We start from the raw sequence: 25,262 nt of genomic DNA on the forward strand, positions 1-25,262 counted from the left end.
GGATGAGCATTTCCAAAGATCCCTTCCCACCTCAACTGTTTTGAGTCTTTGATCTGTTGTGGCTCAGTGATGAGACCCGCACCAAGAGGTGCCAAATCTTTATGGGAATGGGTTTGAAAAACCAGTTCAGCTGGGTGAGCTCTGTCCCCGGCTCCCTGGACCTCTGCTTGGGGTCAGGCGCCATGGTGTGTTCCCACCACAGGTACAGAAGACTTCCCATACCCAAAGTCTGGTAACATCTCAGCAACTCCTGCAAAGCTCAGGGAAGTTGGAAACTCTTTCCACTGCTGAAAAGGAGAGACCTGCTCGCCTTTTGGTGAAACCAAAGGCCACCATGGGAGCAGTATTGATCCTCAGCTTTCCAAGCACTTGAGAAACACACAGCTGAGCCCATCTTTGTCCCTCAGTCCAGAAGAATTCCTCCACACATTTATAAAGACAACATTAGAAATGGCATTTAAAGCCCTCCAGCAACAGCATCCCTGGAAGGTGGGACAGCGAGGCATGCTGTGGGACCGGGCAGTGCCACACACGGCCAGGGCAATCCTCTCTGCCGTGGTTGTGCCAAGCCAGGAGGCCCAAGACTTCTGTCCCCTGTGCTAGGTGACAGGTACCTGCTCCCCTGCACACCTGGCCATGAAAGGCACCCAGCAGCCCCACGTGCTGGCTCAGGCTCGAGCTTGCTGGTGGCTGAGACGTGGGGCAGGGCTGCACCCAGACAATGCCAGAAATCACAATGATGCCCGGTGAACCCCCCACCACCACCCTCCAGCCTGCTATGTCGACCCCAGCTTACCCTGCCCCTGGGCAGCAGGGCCAAAGAAACACCCGCACAGTGACACCGGCAGTCATTAAAGGTTTGGTTTTATTGCTGGTTTAAAATCAAAATTAGTCGTTCTCTGTAATTACATTATATATAGATTTATAGAGACATTATAGAAAAGAATTTTTTGCTTTTGTTTTTCTGCAAAAATCTGTAAATAAAAAATAAAATAAAACAAACAAAAAAAAGGTGGCAGCTTCTGTCCGTCCGTCTGTCCGTCCCTCTGTTGCTCCTCCTGCCCCTGCCCTCCATGGCGCTTCCCAACAGACCAGGAAAGGCTCTGGGCTGGGGCCACATCTCACTACACTCCCTACAGCCACAGCTGGGGAGGGACAGGAGCACGTGGAGCTGGAAAGAAGAAACGCCAGCAGAATATATTAATATCTCATATTTCATTTTATTTAAGTCCTGGGGACTCCAGGTGGCAAAGGGCAGCAGTCCCCACAGCCCAGGCAACTCCTGGAAAGAAACGGTGTGGTTTCCAAAGTGCAGGTCCTTCCAGGACAGGGCACGTGCCCTCAAGCAAGAGGAAGGCAAGAGGAGGCAGAGAAATCCAGTACATCTCCCTGCCTCTCCGGTCCCAGCAGCTGTAGCCAACGAGGGGGGCAGGAAGGGTGGGCTCCCCGTGTATTTTAAATAGCCATCAGAGTGTGGGATGTGCAGCGAGCCCCCCCCTGCCGAGGGGTGTGTACATGGCACCCCGTGGGGCCAGCGGTCAGTGGCAGGGGAAGCGGTGCTCCGTAAGGCAGTGTGCAGCCGGGGTGAGCTGCCGGTGGGGATAATACTGCGGTGCTGCCTAGAGCGGGAGCTGCCGGGTCCCGGCTGGCCCCAGTCTGTGCAAGCCCGGGGCAGCCCAGCGGTGCCTTTGCCCTCAAGGGATGGCAGGTGGGTTTGTGTGGCGTCTCAGAAAGCTGTACTGGCCATGCTGGCTGGTGCAAAGATCCTCGGGAGGCTGTCCAGGGTCTCCTCCAGCCGCCGGTGAGCTGATTTACCATCTTCCCCTGCAAGTACGTGCTGTGGTCAGTGAACTGAACTGCAGAAGCTCTGTCCCCTGCCCGTCCCCAGCCACCTTCCCCAGCCTTTCTGGGGAAACGTGGCTAATGACTGGCAGATCTGAGCTGCTGTGCTATGGCCACAGAGTGGAGATCTCTCTTGTCCTCCTTAGCACACCCTTGGGCAGGTCCCAGCCAGGATCCAGCTAAAAGAGCCCCCAGAGCTCCTGGTTCAGATGTTGCAAATCCTGTTCTTCAGCTGCCTGCCGTACCCATGCCCACGCGGGGCAGGGATCACTCACATTTGGGCTGCAGGAGTGCTGGCTTGTGGAGAGCCTAGCTTGGGGCCAAGGGGCCAGGGCTTGGGGCTGTGCCAGCTCCAGTGTCACACATCTGCATGCACTGGCACGGGGATCCCGAGGGCTTCCCCAGGACCCCCCCGGCACACACAGAGATGCACACACCTATGCTACAAGCAGGCTCTGAGATCTTGACCCGGCACCCCCACACGCAAATCTGCCTGCAGTGGCCGTCCCCAGCAAGAGATGGTGACATGGACAATCTGCTGGGACATGGGACACAAGGCATCTACATGTGCTGGGATGCCACGGGGATGGGGTCTATGAACAACCAAGACACACAGACTCCGAAACGTGACATGGCTGACAGGCTCTAAGACGGAGACATTCGTGAGCAAAGCGGCAGGAGTGGGGACGGGGGACGAAGATGGCTCACGTGTCCCAACCTGTGCAGCAGCTGCCGCGATCTGGAGGCCTAGAAACCCACTCAGATGGTTCTCTCAGTGCCATCTAGCAAATAATAAATAACAACCAGACTTAGTGCTCTGTGGCCACAGGACACCTGGCCCTCACTGCCCACTGCCAGCTTGCTCTTGCCTGGCAGAGCTTGGGGCACCATGAGCCAGAGTGCGTGGGGTAGGCAGGGACCAGCCTGGGACCCTCTTCTCCCACAGGCGCTGCTGGCACCAGGAGATGCCACTCGGGATGCTGTGGGTGGGGAGGGAGCAGAGAGGAGCAGTGGGACACTCACCGCACAGCATCAGGCTCTGCTTGGCTGCCTCCCGCACAGGCTCCTTGTCGGTTTGGCACAGGTAAACCAGCTGCTCGATGCTCTCCTTGGCCTGCAGAAGAAGAGACAAGGGGCTGAGTGTGGCTGGCAGGGCTGGCAGCAGGAACACAGCCCAGAGGGGAAGACAACACAGGGTGCTGCAGCCCCACAGTGCAAGAAAATCCCTCGTCCTGTCCCTTCCCTCCCCATTTCCCTTCCTGCCCTGCCCCTGCCTGCTTTGCTGGCACATCTGGGGCAACCCCAGTCCCTCTCTTCTGGGAGCGGGAGACTGTGCAGGTGTGTCCGGAGTCACCACCCACATGCGATTCCTCTTCCTCCGGAAGATGCAGCTCTGCTGCCTCCTCCCCGCATCCCTCTCACCTTCAGGCAGCCCAGCGCCGCACACCCTGCCACACGCGTCTGCACCTCCTCATCCTCCAGCTGCTCCAGGTAGCACACAAGGGCCTGGGGGAGATGAGGGTTCAGTGCCACCGCCCGTGGCAGAGCCAGGGGGCAGCACCCTGGGGGCTGTGGCACCAGCCCACCTCATCCCTGGCTTGCCTGGCACGTACCCGTTGGCGGAAGCGGGGGTTTTCCGCCAGGCTGCGGAGCTGGGCCGACACAGCGCTCACCACCTTGCTGTTGCCCTCAACGAGGAGCAGGCTCAGGGCCTTCAGTCCCTCCTTCTTCAGGCGGCCCTCGGGCACGCGCTTCAGGGCACGCAGCACCACATCCTGGTCATCTGAGTTGAGGTTCTGCGCCAGCAGTGCTGCAGGGAACCACCGGCTGAGCTGAGGTGTGGGGAGCCCAGCGGCACTGCCTGCACGCCCCTGCCACCACAGGGAACCCATCCCTGGGCACCCTGCGCCCATGCCAGGCAGAGGTAGCCCCACGCAGGGTGCCAACACATGGTACCCAAGCCAAGATGTTGGGGACCTACAGCAAGGACTCAGCGTGCTCAGGAAGGCAGTGTGGGAGTGGGCTGTGCACCGGATCAGACCTACTTGCCCACCCCAGGGATGGCTGAGCCTCTGGGTGTTGCCCCAGGGCAGTCATGGTGGTGCTGCAGGGTGATCCCCTACAGTGATGCTCCAGCACCCCATGCCAGGGTCTAGGGAGAATGGGAGGGCACTCACCTTCCTCTGCCAGCTCCATCATGTAGATGTCGAGTACCAGGGTGCCAAGTGACTCAAAATGGCTCCAGTACTGGAAGATGGTGATCTGCTCGCCCTGGGCACTGCCAGGCCGCCGGGGCAGCCGCCGATTCATCACATCCTCCACCAGCTTCACACACACTGAGGGAAAGGGACAGGTCAGGGTGTGCAGCAGCTGTGGTCACCCCTCTGCAGGGCTCCTGGCACCCATAGGCACCCACTCATGGTCACTGAGTGGGGCTGGCAACTCTCTCCCTGAACACCCCTGGGCACCCGCTCACCGGCATCAGCCAGGCCAGGGTGCCGCTCGCTGATGGGTGCCGCATACTGGGCGCTGAGCACCTGCAGGAACCGCTCCACGGGGCAGGTGTAGACATTGGGCACCTCCACGCAGCAGTCCCAAAGGGGCAGCACGCCCTCCTTCCGTGTCGAGAACTGCACCACTGCGGGGACAGGTGTTGTCAAGCTTCCCTGGGCCACAGCAGCGGGCAGGTGACTCCTGCCCTCCAGCTGGCATGGCCCCTCACTGCCCAGCCATGGCCACGAGGGGAGACTGGGCCCTGTGCAGCCCCTGAGGCGGCACAGACAGTCCCCTCAGCCGTGTGTCTTTACCTTCAGCAGCAGAGCTGGCTGCTCCCGCTCGCTCCTCCGTCAGCTGGCACACGATCTCCAGCACCTGCGCCTCCCGCATCAGCCTGTCCAGGGCGTACATCTCCCGGCATCGCAGGGGACCGAAGGTGCCCAGCTTCTGCAAGGCATGGCCAAACCAGGGAACCTCAGGGACAGAGCTCACCGCCCGTACCACAGCCTCCATGCTGCGGCAAGATACCCCTCGAGGGGGGACCCACAGCCCACCCCAGGGCTTCCCTCCCCAGGATGTCTCCTGCCACGGTGCCCTGGCCCGTCCTCACCAGCAGCAGGCGGTTGCAGTTGTTGAGGTGAAGCACCAGGGCCTTATCCAGGAACTCGTTGCCGGTGGTCATGGGGTCAGTGCTGGCCTCAGAGCCGCTGCACATGCCGGTGTCGTCTGCCCCCATCTCACCAGCGCTGGTGGCCCTGCTGCTGCGCCGGGGTCTGCCAGCCCTCCTGCAAGCCAGGGAGAGACCGAGGCAGTGGGTCAGCATGGGAAACCTGGACCCAGCCCTTCCCCCCCCCCGTAGGTGCAATGCTGGGCAGAGTTTCTGTAGGACATACAGTATCACAGCATCAGGGCTGGGTGAAGGAGCAGGTCCTAGGTGCACAGAGCACGGGGGCAGCCTCCCAGCCCTGCCCCCATGGAGAGATGTGGGGTAGCACTGTGCCACCAGAACAGCCAGATCCTGCTACTTCTTGACCTAGACCTGCCCTGAACTGTGATGTGCCAGTCTAAATGTGCTTGGGCACCCTGGCAGAGCTGGGCATCCCCCATCCCAACTGCCCCAGGGCCGCATCCTGCCCCACGCCCCATCCCATGAGCCCCGCTGTGCACCTTTCGTCGTGGAGAGGGTCCTCCTCGGAGCCCTCCGAGTCCTCCATGTCGGAGGTATTGAGGAAGCTGAAGCTCTCCAGCGCATGCTCCACTGTCAGGCTGATGCTGGAGGCCCGGCTGAGGAAGATGCCCTGCTTCTGCTGCGGAGGAAGGCATGGCGGGGTTGGATCCTGGCTTGCCAGCCAAGACAGCCCTGCCACCTGCATCCCTGGGCACTGCCATCAGGGATGGTCCCGTCCCCCTTGTCCCCAGGCTCTGCCATCAGGGATGGCCCCGTCCCCATCGTCCCTGGGCACTGCCAGCAGGGACACCGCCGTCCCCCTCACCCCCAGGCACTGCTGGCAGCCCCTCACCAGCAGCATCTCCTCCAGGCGCTTGAGCTCCCGTTCAAGGGGCTGCAGCTCTGGGAACTGCCCCCGGTAGTCATCCAGGGCTGAGCCCAGGAGGCCAATGGCCTCCTCCAGACCCGAATCCACCGCCTTCCCCCGCGGCACCTCGGGGACGTCGGCAGGCAGCGGCGGGGCGGGGACAGGCCTCTCCTCCGCGGACGCTTGTGCCAGCACTGCGGGGTCCCCGGTGCCGCAGCCACCCTGTGCTGGCGCCCGGCTCTGCGTTGGCTCGGCCCCACCAGCCTCCGCCTCACAGGTGACGGCCCACGCCACAGAGGCACGGGGCTTGGCCTCAGCACCCCTGTCCTGCCCTGCCATGGCGGCTGCCACCGAGGCGCCGGGGAGGGGGTCCACGTCCTGCTCCCCCGTCCCTGCGTCCTCCTCCGGGCTGGGCGCAGGCTCCCAGGGGCTCTCCGCGGCCTTGGCCTCCATCGTGGCATCCACGCTGGCCTCGCTGATGTGGCTCAGAGTCCGGGAGTAGGGCACGTGCCCGTTGGCCACCGTCTCCTTCTTACAGCTGCCCGGCTCCTCCGGCTGGCTGCCGGCGGGGGGGACGCCAACGCCGCCAGCCCTGGGCCCAGCCCTGGCCTCCTCCGGCTGCTGGGAGAAGGAGATCTCGATGGCGGGGGCGGAGGCCTGCACCTCGGGCTGCACGATAGGCTTGTGCGCAGCATGGCGGGCGCTGCCAGACAGCTGGGGACTGGAGGAGTCGTCCGAGGACTCGGAGGAGATGGACCAGGCCGTGCCGTTCTCCAGCTCCTCCTGGCGCCGCAGCATGTTCTGGGGAGGGGGAAAATGGTGTCAGACAAGACCCTCCTGCCGCCCCTGCTCGTCTGGCTGCCTTCCCTTCAACCGGGGGCAGGATCCGGCTGAGCAGGAGGGCACCGAGGCCGTGGTGATCACCGGCACAGGCTGCCGCACTGCCCTGACTCTGCCAGCACAGCAGGTTGGGCAGCGAGGACCTGGCAGACCACGGCTGCCTCTTCCAGCCCTGCATCTCACCCCACACCAGTGGGGAGTCCAGCTACCCAGGCCCGGCCACACACCCCCCGGAGCCCTGGGGTGCCCGTGGCTCCCCAGCACGGCGGGCAGCTCCAGTCAGCCATGACAGGGTGTGACATGTGGAGCTGAGGACACCACCCACCGTGGCTGCAAGGACGGCAACAGCTCCAGCACCAGCTCATGGAGGGGCAGCACCGGCCATCACGCTAACATCGTGCCAGTGGTTTACCAACACTGAACCAGTGCCACACCAACGCCATGTTGGTGTCATACCAGTGCCATGACGGCATCATGCCAGTGCCACACCAGCACCGCCACACCAGCGCCACCACACCAGCACCAGGCCAGCACCATCACACCAGCACCACCACACCAGGACCATGCCAATGCCATGGCACAGCACACCAACGCCACCAGTGCAGGGACATGGATGAACCTTCTACTCACTAGTGCCCAGCTCTCGCACAAGGGCGTGCAGACAGAGGAGCGGGGCCAGCCCATGCAGCCCAGGCTCCCCTAGCTTGGGGACTGTATCCCCGGGGCCAGCCAGACCCCAGCCTGGCAGGATCAGGCCTCTGGGCATCAGCAAGGGCCAGTGAGTAGGAGACAAGGAGCGGCTACAGCTACTGCAGGACGGTCACACCGCTGGGCTAAGCTACTGGCCGGCTCCAGCCCTCACACTTACGCGGCCCTGCTGCGGCCATCTCCCAAGCTCGGCCGAGGAGACGTCGCCGCAGGAGCAGCTCTGAGACAGCTTCTCGAACAGTGTCTCCCGAAAGATGTCCAGCAAGGACCAACCATGCTTGTTGGCCGCCCGCCCCGGGCTCTTGGGCAGAGAGAAGAGGAGCTGTGAGTGCGGGAGGAGCAGGCGGCAGTACCGGGGAGCCGTGGTTGGATGGCTGGAGAGGAGCTGCCCACCCCTGTGCCTGAGCCGTGCCACCCTCTGGGACGTAGCCTGGGCACATCCCTGCGCAGACCCCTCCACAGGCCACCTATCCTGAGCAGCCCTGACCGGCGTATTACTTACGTAGAAAGCCTGTTCCCGCAGGGATGGCGTGTCAGGTGGGCTCTGGTTGTAGGTGGAGAACCTCTTGTTCACTGTGGAGGCCTTGTTGACAGTGCTGGCTGCTGAGGGCTGGTCATCCTTGTCGAAGGGGCTGGGGAGAAGAGCAGGGAGGTGAGAGGTGTGTGCCAGCCTGGGGGGGTCTCAACCCTGCTCTGCAGCAAGCAGGACACCAGGACCCCATCCAGTCCAGTTCTGGTTTTCCATAACTGCAGCCCAGTTTTGGGATGGGAGACAGATGGGAGGCAGGCCACCTCTTGCCACACCACGCTGGGCATGCCCAGCCCTGCCATGTGCTACCAGCAATGCCTGCTGAGATACTCACTTCCAGGTCACCTCCAGGCTGAGTTTGAGGGTGCCCAAGTCATTGATATCCACAGCCACTACCTGGGGTAGAGCCGCAAAGAGGTCCTTGGTCTCACAGGACACGTTGCCCACCACAACATGGTTGGCCAGGCTCTTTAGCTCCGTCACCTGGAGAAGGAGAGGGAGGAGAGGAGGAGATGAAGCCATGGGCTTCATCTTATCCATGCTGTTTGCATCCATGCTCTGTCCCAGGATGCCACCACCACCACACAGCCTCCTCCCATCCCAACAAGGGTGAAATTTAGGTGAGGTCCTGGAGGGAAGCCCTGCCAGGATGGAGGGTGGTAGCTGGTCCACACCATCCCTGCCTCCTTCTGCACTGTACCTTGATGGAGAGGAACTCAGTGACGAGGGGCAAGAAAACCATTTCCTCGCTGTCCCACACCTGCTTGCTGTTCACCTCAATGCGCCCCCGCAGCTTCCACCGCTGCCGTCCATACTTCATGAAGATCTGGTGATGCAGAGGCATGGGTATGAGGGAGATGATACAACACCGGGGTGGTGGGTGCTCTCCGTATGTCCATGGGCATGGTCAGGGACCCATTCCACCCACCACTGCCCTGCAACATGCCCTCCACACCAGCGCCCACCTATGCCCCCCAGGCACCCCAAGGACCACAGGGCAGGAGAAGAGCAGATCCCAACCCATATGGTCCCACCAACCTCATACTGGTCACCAGCACAAAGCCGGGCAAAGCCTGCCAGTCCTGCAAGAGAAGGCAGAGGGGCATCAGCAGGCAGCAGGCAGGCAGGCAGCAAGCCAGGGATGGAGCAGGATGTGTTACCTTTCATCCGGACGTGGAACTCGCCCAGCTGGCTCTCCAGCTCGTTCTCCAACAAACACATGTTCTGGGGACAGGCGGACAGACAGTAACCCATGAGCAGCCACCCATGGGACCCAGCACCCTGCCAGCCCACCCCAGCCAGCTGCCTCACCTCCGTGTACTCCTTGTAGCCCTTGCTGGCCTCAGCCAGGCTCTCGCGTGCCTCCCGGCTGCCCGGCGAGCCCGTGCTATAAGCCTTGACCATGTTGTGGGCTCCATCACGGAGCCGCCGCTGGATGCAATAAGCCTCGTAGAGCTCATCTATCTGCAAGGACAGACCCAAACTGCGGTGAGGGGCAGGGCAGGGGACAGCATGGCTGTCCCAGTGCTGCACCAAGGTTGCACTGAGGTTGCGCCGAGGTGACCCCGGTCCCCAGATCTCACCTTGCTAGCATGAAACTCCAGGCGACGCAGGAAGCGCTCAATTGACTTCACTTGCTGGAAAAGCAGAGGACATGGTGTAAGCAGCAGCCCAACCCCTCCACAGAGGAGCTGCAGGTCAGGATGTGCCCTGCTGCATGCCCGCACTGCAGCTGGGACGGGTCCTGGTCACCAGCCCTGCCTGGGAGGTACAGGGTGGCAGCTGGCGGGAGTGGAGCAGAGGCTGCGCTTGCACCCATGTGCTGCAGCATCCTCCAGCCTCCCCTGCCCCGGAGGGCCCTGCAGGAGACAGGCCAGGCTCCAGGGTGCTCTTCTGTCAGCCTCAGAGCTAACCCAAGCTCAGCACTCACCAACAACAGCTGTTGATTGCAAGAAGCGGGTGACAAGCCGCCTGTCACTGCTACCTCCCCTGCCCAGACCCACCCTGCCTGCAGAGCCCCGATCCCAGCCCGCAGGCACTCTGCCGTGCAGGGGATGGGGGGCAGGCAGCAGGGCAGAGCAAGCAGAGAGGGGCTGGCAGTAGCACATCCCAGGCGCTAGGAAGGACACAAGGAGGACGGGGCACTGATCCCACTTACCTTATCCAGATCGTAGAGAAAGCCCTGGAGGAGAGAGGAGAGGGATAAGATGCAGCACAAAGCCAGCTCTGCCCACCCAAGGAGACCCAGCACATCGCACCCACCACCCATAGCACGTCAGCGGGGACATGCAACACCCAGCCAGGGCTGGAGAGTGCAGGACAGTAGGACAGGAGCCCCATGCAGCCCAACACCAGAGCCTGGGCTGGCCCCTGACATCCCCACGGAAGCAGGCTTTGCCCTGGTACACAGATGGACCAAGGGCTGCCCCAGCTGTGCCCACCACCCTGGGCATCTACCCAAAGCACTACTCCCTGTAAGGCTCTTCCCAGCAACACTCACCAGGCGTGAATTCCTCTTGGACTCGCGGATCTGGGTGCTGAGCTTCTCCAGTTCCATCTGGTGCACCTCCAGGTAGGCTCTGGGGGCAACCACACCATGGGGGCCAGGCTGGAACACCATGTCCAGGGCTCCTGCCACCCACAGACCACACCAACCCAGCACATCTGGCCCTTCATCCCCACTCTCCGCTCCAGCACCCAGGTGAGGAAGCCCACTTCTGCCTCAACATGGGATGTGGTGGGATGCGGGACCCCACGCAGCTCCAGGACCCCCAGGCACTGCACCCAGGAGACCTGGCATTTCCCTACCTGGTGGGAGTGGAGAGCTGCCAACACCAACCCATGGCAAGCTGTCCCTGTGCCCCTCAGGGGCTACCTGCCTCCAACCACCCAGCCATGGGGAGCCCCAGCACTTACGTCAGGCCCTTCTTGAGAGCTTCGTACACCTCGTCCAGGCGGTTGGGCTGAGGCACCTTGGGTGGTGGGGATTTGTGGGACATTGAGAACATCCTACTGACCCTGGAGCCAGTCTTGCGGGAGACGGTGGGGGTGAAGGGCGAGAGGTTCCTGGAGAGAGAGGCAGGCAAACCCGGGGCAGCTGGCATCAGCACACAGCACTGGGGTCTGCCTGGGTGCCCCAGCCTGCCAGGCACCCTGTCTCGAGACAAAAAGGAGCTCTGGGATGGAGGCCAGGTCTGCCCAGACCTGCCTGCCTCTCCCAGGACTCCCCAGCAGCCAGTCTAACCAGCCAGCAGGGCTGGGCGAGACGGGGCCATAAAGCTGGGCAGCGTTGCCTGCACCACATGCCCGCAGTCCCCCCAATGCATTTGGCTGCCCCGAAGCCATGGGAAGGACAAGGAGAAACCCATGAAGCTGGCAGTGGAGAAGAGCAGAGAATTAACCCTGTCCCAGCGGGGTCAGACAGGCTGGCTGTGGGGTAGCCTCTGCAGAGGTGTGGGTATTGCAGACACCAGTTGGAGGGAGCAAAGGTGAAAGGGGCTGGCACCAGCCGGAGCTAAGCTGCGCTCCTGGAGTGCCTGTGGGGGCATCTCCGGCCCTGGCCACACTCTGAAGGGGCCATGCTCTGCTCCATTGCCAGCACCCCAGGTTGCCAGGGGCGTGGAGATGCTCCCTGTGGTCTGGGCACTGTGGCAGGGTGACACATGCCACCATCAGCTTGCTGCCCTGCCACCATGAGCTCCCAGGGAGAGGCAGAGATCCCAGCGGGTGGCAGCATGGTAGCATCCTAGGGACAAGCAGCCCTGTCACCCTATCATACAGTGCAGCGACATGGGGCAGGGACATCCTCACTAATGCTATGCCTCTCCAGATGACACCAAACCAGCCGCACGGAGCTGCTGGCTGCCTATTGCCTCCACCTGCCCCACTGCTGCCTTGAGGACCTTCCCCAGCCAACCTGAAGGGATACCGACCCAGCGCCCAGGACCCAAACACCACCCTTCCTGCCTTGTGCAATGGAGTCGCTCCCCAGCCTAGCGAGCAACGCCCCGCTTAGACCGGCTCTTCCCTTCCTCCTTCCAGCTCACCGTCGCGCCACTGGTGCCTAGGAGACACCCTGGGCTCCTTCGCTCCCAGCCCGGGGCCAGACCTCCCATCCTGTGCTGCTCTTTGCAGGAGTGGCCAAAAGACTTCCCCGAATCATTCCGGGGGGGGGGGGGAGAGGGGGGAAGAATGTCTTGGCCTCCTCCCAAGCCAGAGTGATGGGTAAACACTTGATTTCCACCATCCCTCCTCATTCCTGCCCTCCAGGGCCCCTGAAGGCATCTGCCACAAGCATCTCCCGACCAGCCACTTGACTGCAGGTATCCAAAAGTCATCCCGCTTCTCTGTCCCCAAGCAAGCCCCTCTGGCACCCCCAGGTCCAGCAATGTGCCCATGGCCTGGGAAGTGTCACTTGACCCAGAAGCTGGACGGGACCCAGGGACAAGAGCCGAGCAGGGCTGGAGGTCTGCTCCCAGACACAGGGAGGCTCTACCTGCACTTGTGCCCACCCAGTGAAGGTGCCCATAGCCTGGCAAGGCAGCTTGGCACTGCTTTCCCCAGCCCTTTGCCTAAGACATCTCTCTCCCCAGGCACTGGTGGGAGCACTGGGAGGTAAGGAGGCTGACTGGGTGCTAGGAAAAGGGATTAAAAGTATTAAAATGCCATAGTCCCACAGCCCAAACCCATGGCATGCCCATGTCCCGAGAACCACCTGTGAGAGGGTAGCCAGGAGCTAGGGGTGGTGCGGAGGAGGGTGGCAGGGATGAGCAGCGCATGGGGTAGTTCTCACCGATGTGAGGTTCAGCAGAGAGGAGGAGGAAGGGTATGATGGGACCATAACATCGCCAGCGGCTGGAGAGGATGAGTAGGGAACGGCTGCTCCTCGCAACGCAGCTGACGGGCAGCCAATAAAACCTTTCAGCAACATGTTTGAAATGACCCGGAGGAAACCCTGATTCATGCCAGCACTCAAATCCCAAAACCGGCCGCCGCAGGATGTCAAGGCCGTCGAGACACAATGCTTCAAAGCCACCCCAGCTCCTTCACCACACCCATTAAACATGATGAGATGGTCACAGGGAAGCTCTTAAGAGCTGGTTGAGGAACGAGGGTAAGCTACACCTGCCTCATCCATGCTCTGGTGGCAGCAGCCACAGGGCTGCAGGGTCCTCACCCAGGCTGGGACCCAGCACAGTGGAGGGTTGGGGTGGTGGGCTCTGTCTCCCATCTGGCCTTGATGCTCCATGCAGCCCCCCATACAACATCCCCTGGGTACCACAAAGATCCCAGCGGGTCAGGAAGGTGCCTCGGGATGTGCAGCAGGTCCCATCACCGCACCCAAGCCTGTCCCCATCCCCATCCCTCATGGCATGCAGCATGAGCACCCATCTCCTACCTGAAGGGCCGGTCGGCCGTCGAGTTCACTCCTGCAAAGGACTGGCTCCTATTGATCTTGGTGACGAGGACTCGGCGCTGCGGGCGCACAGACAGTGACATCGTTGAGTGTGACCTGGAGGGCCTCCCTGCGGGGCACGAGAGAGCAGGGTCACCAGCAGCAGGGTGGGGAAACACATGCAGGCAGGGCTGCCACTGAGACCAGGACGGGAATGGCACCCATGGACCAGGGTGGCTACGGCACCCATGGGCTGTGGCAGATGTAGCACTCATGGGCTGGGAGCCTTCCCTCCCTCTCAGCCCAGGGATGCTCCTGGTGGCACTGGGGACACAGGTCCCATGCTGTCCCCAGTAATGCTGTTGGTGCCCTGCCCTGGGTGAAGCAGGGCTCTGGATACCATGAGCACTCGGCGGGGACAGATGGACGGATACGTCCCAGCTTGGCCCCATGGGAGCCACAGGAAAGGGCTGATGCCCAATGCCTACCATGGCCCTTCCTGGACACAACCATGGCAAACCCTCGGCTGTGCCCCAGCCCGGCCACCTCCTCCTGAACCCCACCTTGTCCCATGTCCCGCTGTCATCCGTGCCACCCCACTGCAGGGGCAGGAAGGGCGCGGGGCCAGACCTGGCCGCCCAGCCCTTCGCTGTCTCCACACTCGCTTCCGCTCGCTCCAGCGACCAGGAGGGAAACCCACAGGCAACAGAGTGCTTTGGAAAGTCCCCGGCTTTGCCAGGAGCTCTGCGTCGGGGAAGGAAAGGCCGAGCCATTCCCTGTCGGACCCTGGAAAGTCCATGCAGGCAGCACGTGTCCAGCCCCACAGCTGTCGCAGCCCTGCCCTCTGCTTCTGGCAGCGCCAGAGAGGGTGCCAGGAGCCCTGAAACTACTGCCTGTACCTGCCTGTCCCCGCAGCGGCCAGTGCAGTCGATGCCAGCTAGGACGGAGCAGATTTCTGAGTCTCGGGGCCCAGACCCAGCTGCCACCCCATATTGCAGGGAGCATCACTGCAGCCCTGGCTGGGGTTGGGGAGGGGAACCCAAAGCACAAGGCAAGAGCAGGGGACTCCAGGGCTCCTCCTGGCCCTGCCACCCACATCAGTGCCAGCTGGGCACAGGGAAGAGCCCAGCCCACAGGGCAGCCACCGGAGCAGGGCAGAGGCTTCTGGATGCTCCACTTCATCCCGGCCACTGCTGACACCAACTCAGTCCCTCTGTCGCTGCCAGCCCCCAGAGCGGAGCTGTGGAATGGGGAGGCAGGAGCTGCCAGGGATGAGCCCACACGGTGCCCAGCAGTCACACACCCTGCCAGGGAAGGCCAGGCAGGGCCCTAGGAATGCATAGCTTCCCCAGCTGGCAGCTGGGGCCAGAGCCACCTCCCCACGCTTTAAGGGGCCTACTCTGCCTTTCCTCCTGCCCCCAACACAGTGGGCAGCGAGCCCCCAGCCCCAGCAGCACCGGGGACGGCACAGGGACGCAGGCGCTGCCAGGGCTCCTGCCGCCATCCCCACTCCTTCCCCCGGCACAACGGAGCCTGGGAGCCCAGCTCGAACCAGCCCCGTGCGGCACACGTCTGCTCGGCCACTGGCGAGCATCCCCCCAGTGCCGTGCTCCCCGCTGCCCCACAGCCATGCTGTCACCTCCCACATGCCAGGCTGGGGCCAGGCATTCACAGCTCCTGGGATGAGCCAGGGCCGTTTGGAGTCAAAGGTAGCCACCACCAATAACCTCCATCCCATCGGAGCCAGGATGCAGCAGGTCCATCTGGTCCCTCCTTGGCATTCAGGTCCCAGCCCAGGACCACGGAGCCGCTCTGTGGGTCCCACCGCTTCAGCGTTATCTCGGTGCCAGTCCCTCCAGTTTCCAGGACAAGACTGTCCCAATTAAGCTCATTAGGAGAAGCTGTAATCCCTGGCTGGGCCTGGGCAGATTACCCTCTGCAGGGCTCTTTAATCTGCTCCCCACTGAGCGAGCAAGGCCTGTGGCACTGGTGCTTGCTGCCCCAGCTGGGTGTTACAGCAGCTCATCTATAGGAAGAGCACCCACCACCCCTAAGACGTGGCTCTCCACATGCGGGCCAGGTCACAGCTCCTACAGGGTGAGCACAACCCTGCCAGCCCATCCTTTTCCAGCCCACATTGCCATCTGGGGGCACAGAGGGGGCTCTAAAGAGGGTCACCCAGGCAGGAGCCCACACTAGGGAAAAGGATGCCAAGGGTGTTGGAGGGGAGAAGGATGCTGGGGGTGTCGGAGGGGAGAAGGATGCTGAGGGTGCTGGGGGGACCAATGCCCCAGTACAACTCTCCAGAAGAGTCAGAGCGATCCCCAGCCGCTCACCCAGACCCCTGAGAGGCTCCAGCAGCCACCTGCACAGTGCTGTGTCGTGCTCCAAGGCATTTGAAGCTCCTGCACTGGCACAGGGAGCAGTGCCATGAGCAGTGGCTGCTGACAGGACCACATCCCTGCCCTCCAGCCCAGAGATCCGACTGTCCCCCAAACACCCTCCACGATGCACCGCACCATGAGGCCAGATAGCCGGCAGGATGGGTGCAGACCTGTGTCAACAGCAAGGGATGGTGCAGCCCCAACACTTGCTGCTAGCCAGCCCAGCACCCGGTGCCGGGCACTGCCAGGTCCTGCTGGCACCAGCCTTTCTGCCATGACACCCTGTGTCCCCAGGCCTGGCACCCTGCAGCCCAGCTCCCGTGCCAGGACCCCAAACCCCCTCTGAGGAGGGGAACACCATGCCCCACTCCGCAGGAGTGATGACCCGGGAGCCCCAGGGATGCTCGAGCTTGGCACATGCAGGCAGCCAGCCGGGTGCCAAAGGGCAGCGCTGCCTGCATGAGGCAGGGCAGGCAGAGTGTGGGGTCTCCGCTCCTGGCACGCTTGGCTCACGGCGGCGGAAAAAACCCCGGCGTGGTGCATTCCTGACATTACCGAGATAAGAGGTACCTGGTACCATGGCGGCACGGCCAGCCCCGGCAGGGAGCAGAGCCCAGGGCACGTTTGGAAGGGGCCACTGGCTGCCACATCTCGCCCAGGCTAGTGAGCCCCGTGCCAGGCTTACTGGGAGTCTGGCACCAGGCAGAGCACTGGCACACTCATATCCCTGCCATGCGCTGAGCCCCAAGCACATCCCTCCCTCTCCTGAGAAGGAGCTGCAGAGGTCCTGCCCCAAAGGTCCAGTCCCTGCCAGCCCCACTGCCCCCTGCTCTTAATTAGGGCTTCAGTGCTAACGAAGTTGCCTCCCGACCAAGCGTTTTTCACCTTGCTGTGCCTGCGCAGCAGACAGCCTGCAGCTCTCCCGGCGGAGGAAGCACAATCCTGGGAGTCGGTCCTTCTGTCCGTCCTCGGCCAGTGCTGCCCTCGGGCAACGGCTGAGGGTGCAGAGCAGCCAGGTGTGAGCAGCTGGGTGGGTGGCGTGGCGGGGGCGGGGGGGGGGTGCCGGAGCCCACCCCGGGGCTCTCCAGCCCGGCCGCCAGCTCCTTTCTCAACGCCTGGTGCTCTGGAGATAATTGGGATCCCAAGAATGCTGGTCTGAGCGGCGGAGGGGGCAGTCCGACCGGCTGGGTTGGTCCCAGCTGGTTTCTGTTTCCGACACTCAGACACACCAGCCTCAGGTCGCTCCGGCGGGTTTATCAACACTGCCCTGGTCGGAGACGCCCCAAACTGGCTCCCCCCGAATCCCCAGCCCCACAGCCCTGGGATCTGGGGGTGCTCTGACCAGCATCTCCAGTAATGTCACTCACTGGAGGCCAGCAACGCCTGAGGTGGCCGACACAGCAGCCTCCCGCACCCCTGACCCTGGGGAGCAGCACCCACGACCAGCCAGCAGCACCCGCGGCCACCCGAGGGGCTTCCCCAGGAGGGGCTGGCGGGGCTGGGCTGCGGTCCCCACGCCGATGGCACTGCGGCCACCTCCCGGGGCACAGCGGTGTCCCCCAGTGAGGGCACAGCACGGCAGCCACGGGATGGCCCGTCCTGCCCGCAGCTTGGTCACCCAAGGCGTCTGTGGCAAGCGGGTGGTCCTGCCGCCCCACGCCAGGGGCACGACCCCCCCCACCCCAGCACCCTTGGGTAAGCGTCCCTTGGGCGCACGGCGGGGACGACCTTGGGAGCCTGCGAACTCGGGCCCTTGGCACGGCTCCCTCCAGCCCAGCCGCTGCATCCTTGTTTGCACAGCTGCGTCCCCGCTGCCCTAACCCAGGCACGTACCCCGGCCCCCCGCCAGCCCCTTCCGGCCCCGGGACAGCCCTTGGCCAGCTCCCGGCGTGGGCTGGAGCAGCTCTTCCCTCCCATCACCCCTCGTCCCTCCCCGGCATAGAGGACAGGAGCATCCGGGGCCCGACGCCATGCCGCCTTGGTCACAGGGAGCCTGGGAGCCGCCTCTTCCCTGACGTCCTCTACGCTCTGCCTCTCCTCCAGGCAGGCAGGACCCCCGCTGCCTGCCCCCCGTGCGGGGCGACGAGGGGGATTGGGGTTTTTTGGGAGTCGGATGAGTCAGTGAATGGCATCCCGGCTCCCTATGACTCACCCAGGAGAGAAACTCCCAGCCGTAATGTCACAGCCCCCACCAGAACAGGGAATGGCGGTTTGGGTGCTGCAGGCAGGGGGCTGGATGGGTGCTGGGTGCTCCCATGCTGGGGGCGCAGCAGCGGTATCCGCCCTCGCGGCCGCAGGAGGCCAGCTGACTCCTTGGGCCAAGTGGGAGGGCGGCAGGAAAGGGAAGGAGCTGCAAATGGGAAGAATTGGAGGAAGCGCTTATTTACCCCGTGGAGTATCCCCGAGGAAGGGCAGGGCACGGCGCAGGCAGACACTCACGGCCAGCTCCCCAGGGGCTGGGGGCTCACAGCCTCCCACCCCACCACCCATACCACGGGTTCCCAGTTCGCAGCCAGAGAGGGATGCAAGCCCCAAACTGGGACCCAGGGGGTTCCCCAGTGCCTAGCTGAGCTCAAGCCCATCCTGTTTTCTAGGACGGCTCCTGAGAACCAGCCCAGGACCACTACGGTCCTAGTGAAGTGGATCGCCCACCACCAAAGGCACAGATCGAGCACCCAGCCAGGATCCCCATGGCTTTGGAGGCCTAAGGGATCACCTCTATGCCCTGCTAGATGGGACTGCAGCCTGGCCAGGGGCACCAGATCTTACTCCTGAGTGGGCTGTGACCCCTCTTAGAGGTGCTGAGCAAAAGATAGGGCTCTGGCATGATCTTGCTGGGGTTGACATAACCTTGCAAAGGTCCCACATGCCACCTTCACCCCCACCTGCTCATCTCCAGGATGCTCTGTTGGGTACCAGAAGCTTCCCCCCCAAAAATCCTGCCCAGACAACATGGTCCCTGTGCGTGAGAGTAGCCCCAGGACCCCCTGTTCTGCCCAGATCATCTGGGGCTGTGGTGCCAGGGATTCTCGACTCGAAGCCAGGCTCTGTTTGTCCTCATTAGCATGACCGCAGACAAGATGTGGGGGGCACAAGGGGGAGAAAACCAATTTGCCAAGGAAAGCCCTGCTGCTGTGGCACTAGGGGTTCATCGCCCGGCAGCGGGGGCAGCCGTGGCCCCTCTCCTGCCTTGAGATGCAGAGCCTGGGTCTCAGCGTGGGCAATGGCAAGGCTGGGCAGCTGGCGGGTCCTATCCTGCCATGGGCACCCCATCCTGACACCCCATCACTGCATGCCACAGTGACTACCATGTCCCTTGCAGGTGGTGGATACTGATCCCTGGGGAAGAAGAGTTCTCCTCCCTGGGGAAGTTGCTCACCCAAAAAAGCCCCCCATGAGCCCGGCCACATCGCCCTGGGAGCCTCAGATAGCTGGGGGTCCCCAAATCAATGGCGTTTGCCAGGGGGCCCCGGTGACACGCCAGTGCTCAGTACCTTTCGGTTTGCCGTTCATGGCGGGCTGCGGCAGCACGTCCCCCTCGGGCTGGGATCAGTGTCCCGGGCAGCTGTTGCTCTCTCATGCCGTCTGTCCTTCCCTCCGTCTGTCCGCCCATGTGTGGGGGCCGGGGCCGGGAGGGCTCCCCCCGGGCAGCAGTCTCCTCCCACGCTTCCCCTGCCCGAGGGCTGACATCACTGCCCAGCACTGCAGCCCCGGCCATGACTCAAGGGCTGGGGACAAGAGGACAGAGGAGGGGAAGACAGAAGGACCCCCATCCCCCTCAGAAGGAGGGGACCCTACCAGCACCAGCTGCTCCGGGAACAGGGACAGCACGGTTCGGTCCCCATCCTTTCCTCCCCACCGCCCCCCTGGGGAAACTGAGGCACAGGCGCAGGGGAGGGGACAACACCACAGGCCAATGCGGTTCAAACTGCCCCCCACCCACCCGTGCCACCCCGGCCTCATGTCAGCCAGCCCCCCATGACGCTGCTCCTCTCAGAGACCCCCTTCCCTCCGTCACCCAGGGCAGGCCATGAGCCAGGGTGCAAACACCGCCCTGCTGAACGCACCGCTGGCCCTGGGCTGCTGCCGGTCCCTGCTCCGGAGGGGATGGTCTGGGCACAGCCCCTCACCCCCATCCCTGCTGGCTCTGCTGCAGGCAGGCACAAAGCTGCGGGCAGAGCGGGCAGCCGATGCTCACACTGCTATGGGGAGCAGTCCCAGCAGCCCTGCTGCTCTCTTCTGCATTGTATTTTTTTAAAATATATGTATATGCATATATATAAAACAGCCGTGGCTTTGCTGTGGGCTTCCCACGGCATGCATCCCCACGGCATGCCCGTGGGCACCCTGCAACACCCAGGAGCTGCTGGGAAAAGGCCTCAAATGTCCCCAGTTTGTGTCATCCGGGTCTCCAAAGCCTCGGAGGGGCTGGTTTCAGCCAGGGCTTCCTCGCAGGGCTTTTCAAAGATGCTGGGTGCCATTCCCATGCAGGAACCAAGGCTGTCCCGCTTCCCACGGGGGTCCAGCTCCCACAGGGCAGCGTGGCAGACCCACCTGCCCTCCGTGCCAAAGCCAGCGGCACCTCCCGGCCCCACAACTCCCTGGCAGAAAGCACAGGGATGCCCGAAACAACCAGGGGACTCCGCGGCACAGACATCACCCCCCTCCAGCACTGTAAGTCCCTGCAGGGGTCCTGGTCCTGGGACACCCAGGCCTGGCACCCCCCTCCAGCTCCGACAGAGAAGGCTGAAGCAGCCAGCTCCATCCAAGGCTGGGACCAGCTGACGTCACCGGGGCAGGAAGAGACACCTCCCTCCCAGGCTCCTTTCCTGTTTGCTGCTGCTTTTAGAGCGAGGTCAGGCCAGCTTTGGGAGGAAAAGCATTGGGGCAGAGTCTTGGGGGTGTGCTCGCAGAGATGGGGTGCTCTTGGACACAGTTAACCGCCTCCCTAGAGGGTGAGCTGCTTCCCCAGCTGGTCCCCTCCTTGCTGGTCCCTGTGCAGAATGGGACCAGCACATGGCAGGGGAGGAGAAGTGTCTGAGGCTCCCTTGTAGGGTGGCGTGGCTCCCTGACTGTGGGCACCCATGCACGTGGCTCCAGAGCCAGCCATAGCCGGGCTTGGTGAGCTGGGGCTTGCAGCGGTGCCACCAAAGAGCACTGCAGCCCAGGGCACGCTCTTGTCCTGGTGCCTGGGTGGGTTCCTGGGTGGGTGCCTGGGTGGGTGCCCAGTGCCAGCCCCATTGGGAGAGCAGCTGGAGGAAGAGCTGGTGAGTCTGGGCTGGCTGTGAGCAGCATCCGAGGAGAAACCATCCCAGGCCTGGCAAACGGAGGCATCTTGTTGCCCACCTGCCTGCAGCCCCCATGGGCATGGAGGGGACCCAGCAGCCCAGCACACCCAAAGCATGGTGTCGGGGGACCCACCTCCACCCTGCATAAGACCAGCTCTCCTACCTCGCCTGGTCAGGATGCATCCCCCCGGCTCTCCCCACCGACAGGCAGAGTCCTGACCCGGTGACTGCCATGGGCAGGGGGCCACTGCCTGGCTTTTCACCCCTTGCCACTTCTCCCCGGGGGAAAGCATCGCTCCCAGCACCACCCCAGGACCGACCAGCCTTCTGCAAAGCTTCCGCCGCACTGGCAGCCATGCGGAGCCAGTGCCCGGCACATGGCCAGGCAATGCGCCCGCAGAGACGGCCCATGCCAGCTCGTTTGTTCTCATTAAAGGTTAACAAGAAAGCCACGCTAAAGCTGCCGGGAGCTGCGGGAGAGGTGTTCCTCAGTGCCACACAGAGTGAAAGGACATCCAGGCTTTCCTACCAGAGGGGTGGCAGCCAGGCTGTGCCACTTGCAGGGACTCTGCCTCTCCGTAGCCCTGCCTGCAGCCTTGTAAAGGGCTGTGGGGCTGCCGATATGTGGGCAGTGCAGGCAAGCTCCGTGGCACAGCACCATCCTGGGCATCACCCATGGGGAGACATCAGGAGCAGGCAGGAGCTGGGGTCGTGCACTCAAAAGGTGGCAGAGGACGCTGGAGGAGGACATGGGCACATGGCATCAGACGTCTCCTCTGAGCGCCTCGTGGCACCCTGCACGGCACTCCAGCAGGGCTTGCCAGCTCAGGGACACCTTGCCAAGGGAAGGGCACGAGCCGTGCCAACACTGCCAGGGCCTGGGCGGTAATTGAGTTAAATTAATCTCTGTCCCTGGCCTGGCCGGGGACAGGGAGCGGGCGCAGGGAAGGGGACAGCCCCATGGCCCTGCAGGGTGCTGATCACCTCCCCCAGCTCAGGGGACTTCCCTGGATGCTCATCACCAGTCACCAGCCAGGGCAGCTGCCTCCATCCCTCGTACGTGGCAGGGATGTGGGTGTAACACCCCAAGCACCCCCTTTTTGGGGGTGTCCCTGTCATGGCCTCCTCTCACCAGGCCTGGGCAGCTGCCCCGAGCACCCCCACCCCAACCACAACAGCTAAACGTGCAAACAAAACCCTCCGTGGGCAGCCATGCTTGGACGTGCATGCACAGCCATGGCCAGGCTGTGGACAGGCAGAAGAAAAATCCAGACACCCCAGGAGGACATTCCTACTTCCCTGCCCTGGGTGGGATACAGGACTGGCTTCCCAGAGACCCCACATCCTGCCAGCACTGAGTCCTGGTGAGGTTTTCCAGCTGCTCCCTGTTGGCCTTGGGACCACCAGCACTGAAGCTGTGCCCACCCAGCATCACCCACCCCCTGGAGAAGCCACCAGCCCCAGGAGCATGCTGCCCTGGTGGCACCAGCACCAAAGACCAAGGTGGTGAAGAACCTGTTTCAGGCTGTTCCTGGACAAGCGCTCCCTGGACATGGACACCCTTCCATGGCTGGGAATGTCAGCGCAGCTGGAAATGTGGCACGAAAAGACGCAGGCATGCCTCAGTGGGTACACAGTGGGCAGAAGTCACTGCTGGTCAAAAGAGGCTGAGAAGATGAGTGCTGGCACGTAGGCACCAGCCTGTTGAGGGGCCAAAGAGCTCCTGGCCATGGGGGAGACTTAGGAGGGGGCAGGAGGTGGCAATTCTGGCAAGAAGACCCACCGTCATGGCTTGAAGGAGAACCACAGTGAGTGACCAAGTGACTTGTGGCCAGGCAAGAGCCAGTCCTGGTCTGGGAAAGCCCGGTCCTAGAGCTGCAGATGGTCACCCCCACCACGGTGTTAAAGCCGACCTCTCTGACTTTATTTTTTTGCAGAAACCAGCAAAGCCAGCTCCAAAAAAACCTGGCAGCCCAACGCCACAGATCGTATATGGAGTTTTTTCTGCAGGGCTGATGCCCCGAGGGCTACCGCAGCCAGACTGGCACCTACGCTGCCGCTGCCGGCAGCATCCCTTGCCAGAGGGGCCGGGCACCCCGCATCCGGGCACCAGGGCCGCGGCAGACTCAAGCCCTCCCCCCTTGCTTCCTTGCATCGTCCCCACACGGCAGCAGAAATAGAAGCGATATAAATGGCAGCCCTATAAATAACCCCAAAGCACGAGGCGGGGAGCTCGTCCCAGCCCAGCAATGGCCTCAACCCACGCAAAGCCAGGGCTTGGTCTGCCTTCGCTGTCCCCTGGGGACCCCAAATGCCAGCTCCCTGCCTACCATGGGTCTCCCAGGTCCCGTCCTTTAAGTCAGAGTCACGGCAGGAGCTCCAATGTGCCCGCCAAGCCTCAGCCACGGGTGCAGGCTGGAGCCCAGCACAATGGCATCCCTGGGGGATGTCCCCACGCCCCTGCCCAGTTCCTCTCGAAGTAGCAGCAGGCAATGGACGATGCCCGTCCCAGGCACCGCGCAGCAACCCAGGCCACAGATTCCTGGGCAAAGCGGAGTGCTGGCCAGGAGCCTCAGGTAGGGTTTGGGAAGAGATGCCCTGGTCCCCACCACCGTCCCCGCTGCAGATCAACAGTTATCCCCTGGTTGCACCCTGACACCCACATCATCAGCTGCCCATCCCAGCATCTCCCATCCCTGCCCTGCCCATCGCCGTCCACATTCCCAGGCTCAACCCCATCATGTCGTGTCCTCCACAGAGGCTCGTCCACCACCATGCCAGCTCCCACCACGGCTCCTCTGCAGCCGGGAGCCCACGGCAATGCATTGGGGACCTCCACCAGCCAAAAGCAGGCAACGCCGGTAGCGGCGAGCCCCACGTTGCCTGATTTTGCGCGATGTCATAGCCTCACGCCCCAGCCCTGCCCAGGGGGATGCAGCAAGGCTGCTCCTTAGCCACCAGCCTGGAGACCCCCTCAGCCAACACGGGGTTTATAGGAAGGCCAGGACTTCCCGGTGGCCTCGGTAGTCTCCTCTGGGAATCTGGCACGGGTAAAACCCGCTGAGGCTGTTTGCAAGCCCTGGGACGGCCAGAGGTGCGGCAGGGAAAGAGTTAATGGTGTGAGGCCTTCCCGAGCACTTCTTGGCAGGCTGGGGAGGGCTGGGAGATAGGAGGATCGGGCCAGCAACAAAGCGAGATCTGTCTCATTAATTCCTCCGAGCATTCCTCCCTCCTTCACCCAGGAGGAGGAGGCAGCACCCAGCTGACACGGTGCACCCAGGTCCCTCAGGAGCCCCGCCGGGGTCCTGCAAGGGGTGTGATGGGGCGGGGGGGGGGAGATGGGTGCAGCCTCTCCTCCGGGACCGATGGCTCTGGCGTCCCACAGCCGCTCGGGCAGGGCCCTATATGGACACCGGCGGCTTGTCCTTTGCCCGCCGTCCTGCTGCCCGGCCGGCCCCGGGAGAGACGGGGCAGAGCACGGGGCAGAGCACGGCTCCTCCGCAGGGTACAACGAGCGGCACCGTCCCAAAGCCGGGCGCGAAGCGGGGGCCGGAGGAGGCCAACGCATCCCGGCCGGGGTGACATTGCGGGGTTGCCGGCCCCAATATCCCACGGTCAGGCGGTTGGTTCCTTCTCCGGGCGCCTCCGGCCGCGGTGCCGGCCCCGCCGCGGGGTGCGGAGCAGCCCTCGAACCGCAGGGCCACGGGGCGGAGGACCCGAGTCCCCCGTCCCCCTCCCCGCCGCGACGGAGCAGCCCCCCGCACGCCTCGGTTGCCCACCCCGGGGCTGGGCGGCGGGCGCGGTGGCTGCAGGCGGTGGCACTGGGGCGACATGGGCCGCCCCCCCCCCCCCCGCCAGGGTGTAGCCCTGCTAAAGCCGCCGACCCCGCTCCCCGCTTATCCCCCCCGCTCCGTGAGCGGTGTCTCCCCCCGGGGCGGGCGGTGCTGCCCGGGGTGCGGAGGTGCCGGTGACACTCACATGTCCCAGGAGAGGCGAGGGACGACGCGCGGGGCGAGAGCGGGCCTGGCTCGGTGCATCCCCTTTGTTCCACTCCCATGGACGGGGAGCAAGCGGGGAGTTCGTGCAGGCTCTTGGCAGCGCCCACCCCGGCTCTCTCCATGGAAACGCGGGAGCCATGTGATTTCGGCAGGAAACCACGGCAGAGCCAGCTCCAATGGCGGCTGCACGGCCGGGAGCGCCTCCCTCCCTCCCCGAGGAGACGGCCGCCGCCGCCGCCGCCGCCAT

The 25,262-nt window shown here is 63.4% G+C and overlaps 1 protein-coding gene across 1 annotated transcript; it reads right to left on the reverse strand.

Moving 5' to 3' along the window:
- Positions 1–847: 847 nt before the first annotated feature.
- Positions 848–25,262, reverse strand: RIPOR1 (RHO family interacting cell polarization regulator 1). Its single transcript, XM_075040468.1, is given in 24 exon segments — positions 848–1,824; positions 2,866–2,956; positions 3,265–3,348; positions 3,456–3,652; positions 4,020–4,178; positions 4,319–4,480; positions 4,650–4,785; positions 4,949–5,123; positions 5,506–5,645; positions 5,859–6,674; positions 7,924–8,053; positions 8,285–8,433; positions 8,651–8,776; positions 8,989–9,032; positions 9,111–9,174; positions 9,262–9,414; positions 9,534–9,587; positions 10,109–10,132; positions 10,451–10,529; positions 10,867–11,016; positions 13,349–13,475; positions 24,996–25,080; positions 25,082–25,225; positions 25,227–25,262. Coding segments are annotated over 24 exon segments (3,423 nt in total). The 3' UTR covers positions 848–1,726.

Source organism: Buteo buteo, chromosome 11 (assembly GCF_964188355.1).
Source record: "Buteo buteo chromosome 11, bButBut1.hap1.1, whole genome shotgun sequence".
In the NCBI taxonomy this organism is placed as follows: domain Eukaryota; kingdom Metazoa; phylum Chordata; class Aves; order Accipitriformes; family Accipitridae; genus Buteo; species Buteo buteo.